This window comes from Eucalyptus grandis, chromosome 3 (genome assembly GCF_016545825.1).
Source record: "Eucalyptus grandis isolate ANBG69807.140 chromosome 3, ASM1654582v1, whole genome shotgun sequence".
Classification (NCBI taxonomy): domain Eukaryota; kingdom Viridiplantae; phylum Streptophyta; class Magnoliopsida; order Myrtales; family Myrtaceae; genus Eucalyptus; species Eucalyptus grandis.
In genome coordinates this window covers 13,145,944-13,148,509 of record NC_052614.1, presented here as the reverse complement: position 1 = coordinate 13,148,509, position 2,566 = coordinate 13,145,944, and the positions used below count along the sequence as shown (strand labels likewise).

Here is a 2,566-nt window from a genome sequence, read left to right as displayed (position 1 = left end):
AAATCATGATGCTACAGTGGATAGAGGACCCATGACTAGAGCTCTTTGATGTACGAAGGATTAAGCCATCTAATTTCTTTTCAATGACTTGTGGAGATGTTTGAAGAGGAAAGGGAGGGAATTTCTCCTTAGTTTACCTCTATATGACTGGACACCTGACCCTCTGGGTTAACAATGTCACTGCTAATTTATTTTATAGGTTCCCTCCTGGCCTTATGAAAATCAAATTACGAACTTTGTGCATAATCCTCACTATCCCTTGTTAGTTGTCTGCACGTAATGAAAACAGTTGATCAGGTTCATGGAGAGAACTGATCCTATGGAGGAGTTAATGCTGTTAAAAATGATGTGAGAAGCTTGTTTATGCATCTTAGGGCTTATGGAAAATATCTATACCTTTTTAAAGATACAAATCATAATATATGTTTAACATTTAAATGACATTAGAGGCAATTACTTTTAAAGAATTGGGGTGTTATATATTGAATTTGTTCACAGTAATCCAATGTCAAGAAATAGAATTACGTCCCAGCTGAATGCTGCAGCTGAATCTGAATGATAAAACCACAGTCACTCGTGCATATAGTAAATTTGATTCGTTATTCTTCAGTTAGTGGATAGGACTTTCCCATCTTTTCTTGAGATCTAAGCACTTAAGTTTGGAACTGCAATTTCCAGAAAAATGTTGGGAGTGCAGTTACATTATGGTTGCTGAAACCAGCTAAGCAACTGGTCCTCATTTTTATTACGTTGGAAAAAAGATTAACTGGATAATTTGGACCATAATTAAGGGATAAAACACATCAGTGTAATCAATCATTGAGTGACAGAATTGATTATGAGAATCAGCTGACTGATAAAACAATTTGATGATTGAAGGGCCAAATTTAGGGTTTTGAGTTGAAGTCCAAGGTTTCCTCAATTTAAATGAAATTTAGGTTCTGAGTCTCGTAATTACAAAATCCAGTGTTATAGTAAAGGCGCATAGTCAATTTCATGTAAAATTGAGTGGGTTCCATTTTCCAGTGAAAAGACAGCATCAGCTGCAAGACGAGGACTGATTGAACATCTGCCAAAAGATTTACAGCTCAATTGATCAGTGGGACAATGGGGGGACTTGTTTTGCACTTTTCCCAAAACTATTTTTATAAATTTGTGCTGGATGAAGAGCTTATGAACTTAGACTTACTCCATCAGCACTTGATGATACAGCCTAATAAGATTGTAACTGCGTCGCCTTTAACTAAGATGTTCACACATGAAATTGTAAACTCCCGTGACCTCCTTTTAACAAGTAAGTAAGGTGTCAATGTGGTGTTGCTAATTTCTTTCGGCAAGTTCCCATTATGCCATTGAGTTGTTGGTTTCTAGATTCCCTTTTTGGTCATTTAAGCTTTGCAGTTCAGATATTAGGTGACATCTGATTTTGTTGCACCTTGTTCTTTTGTTTGTAGCAAATGAAAAAATAACAGCAAGTAGCAGTTAGCCCTTAACCATCTTAATGAGTACTTGCATCTTGCAGAGTTGCAAGTAATTCCTCTCATTCTTTACTGCAACTGACGGTACAATGGATTTTCAGGTACAGAGACGAATATAGAGACCGTGATTACGATATGATCGCGACAAGTACAGAGACGGGGGAAGGAGTTACGGTCACCGAAGTAGGAGCTATAGCCCAAGTCCTGATCGTCGCAGAGACCGAAGGGCACCCAAACATGATGATGAGGACCGAAGTCGGAGTGGATCATACACAAGGTGAGGCCCTCCTTATTTCCCTTTAATGCTTCTTTTGGTCACTTATTGTTGAGAATTTCTATCTGATTGGAGTTCCCCAATTTTCAGTTCATCCCGGAGCCCGCAGAAAGCCAAATATGAGAGGAGTCGCTCTCCAAATCAGAGACCTTCTACACTTGAAAGTCCTGATGTACGAAATGGTGAAAGAGATTCTCAGCTCCAAAGAGATGTGCCCAGTGGACGTCCTGCCAATTCCGCTGGTGCATCTCCACGTAGTCCATAGATCGAGTGGTAAAATCACGTGAATGGATTTTGTCTCACTCTATTGCAACTATTTGATCCTTATGTCTCTGTTTTTTCATGTTGCCTTTTTAGGAAAGATGAGTGCCCCAGGTCGTGGGAGTCATTTTTGCTCGACAAACAATTATACTTTATCCTGAGTTGCTCTTGATTGGGTGGACAGATACTTCGTTGCGTGCAGTGATTTAGATGTTAATCCTAGGTTTAGTCGGGCGTTATGTTTTCCTTCTTTGAAGGCAGCTAGTCCGTCTTTTCTGACCTTGGTGGTTATTGATACTCTGATCTTATTCTTGTGCTATAATGTGCATTCATGAAGTCCATTTAAAGCCTTTATTGTGATGCACTTGTTCATAGGTCTCTGGCTACACTTTAACTATTGTCGATGGGGTGTGTCAGTTTAATCATACGTAATGCACATGGACAATGAGAGAATCGTGGTGGTGATGATCCTGCACTTTCGTTAGCCATTTTTTGGTCATAATCCACTAGCCATCTACGAAGGTGGTCCGCTATGAGTGCTCTATGGTTTTTC

The 2,566-nt window shown here is 39.4% G+C and overlaps 1 protein-coding gene across 1 annotated transcript; it reads left to right on the top strand.

The window, feature by feature from the left end:
- Nucleotides 1-1,598: 1,598 nt before the first annotated feature.
- Nucleotides 1,599-2,292, top strand: LOC120291160. The gene is made up of 3 exons (XM_039308153.1): nucleotides 1,599-1,755; nucleotides 1,843-2,025; nucleotides 2,110-2,292. Exons 1-3 carry the CDS (start codon nucleotides 1,614-1,616, stop codon nucleotides 2,172-2,174), a joined length of 390 nt encoding a protein of 129 aa, XP_039164087.1. The 5' UTR covers nucleotides 1,599-1,613; the 3' UTR covers nucleotides 2,175-2,292.
- Nucleotides 2,293-2,566: the final 274 nt, after the last annotated feature.

Coding starts and splice junctions, on each gene's coding strand:
- LOC120291160 (XM_039308153.1), top strand. CDS start 1,614: ATGATCGCGACAAGTACAGAGACGGGGGAAGGAGTTACGGTCACCGAA. Junction 1,756..1,842: donor CGGAGTGGATCATACACAAG/GTGAGGCCCTCC, acceptor CCCAATTTTCAG/TTCATCCCGGAGCCCGCAGA. Junction 2,026..2,109: donor CGTAGTCCATAGATCGAGTG/GTAAAATCACGT, acceptor TTGCCTTTTTAG/GAAAGATGAGTGCCCCAGGT.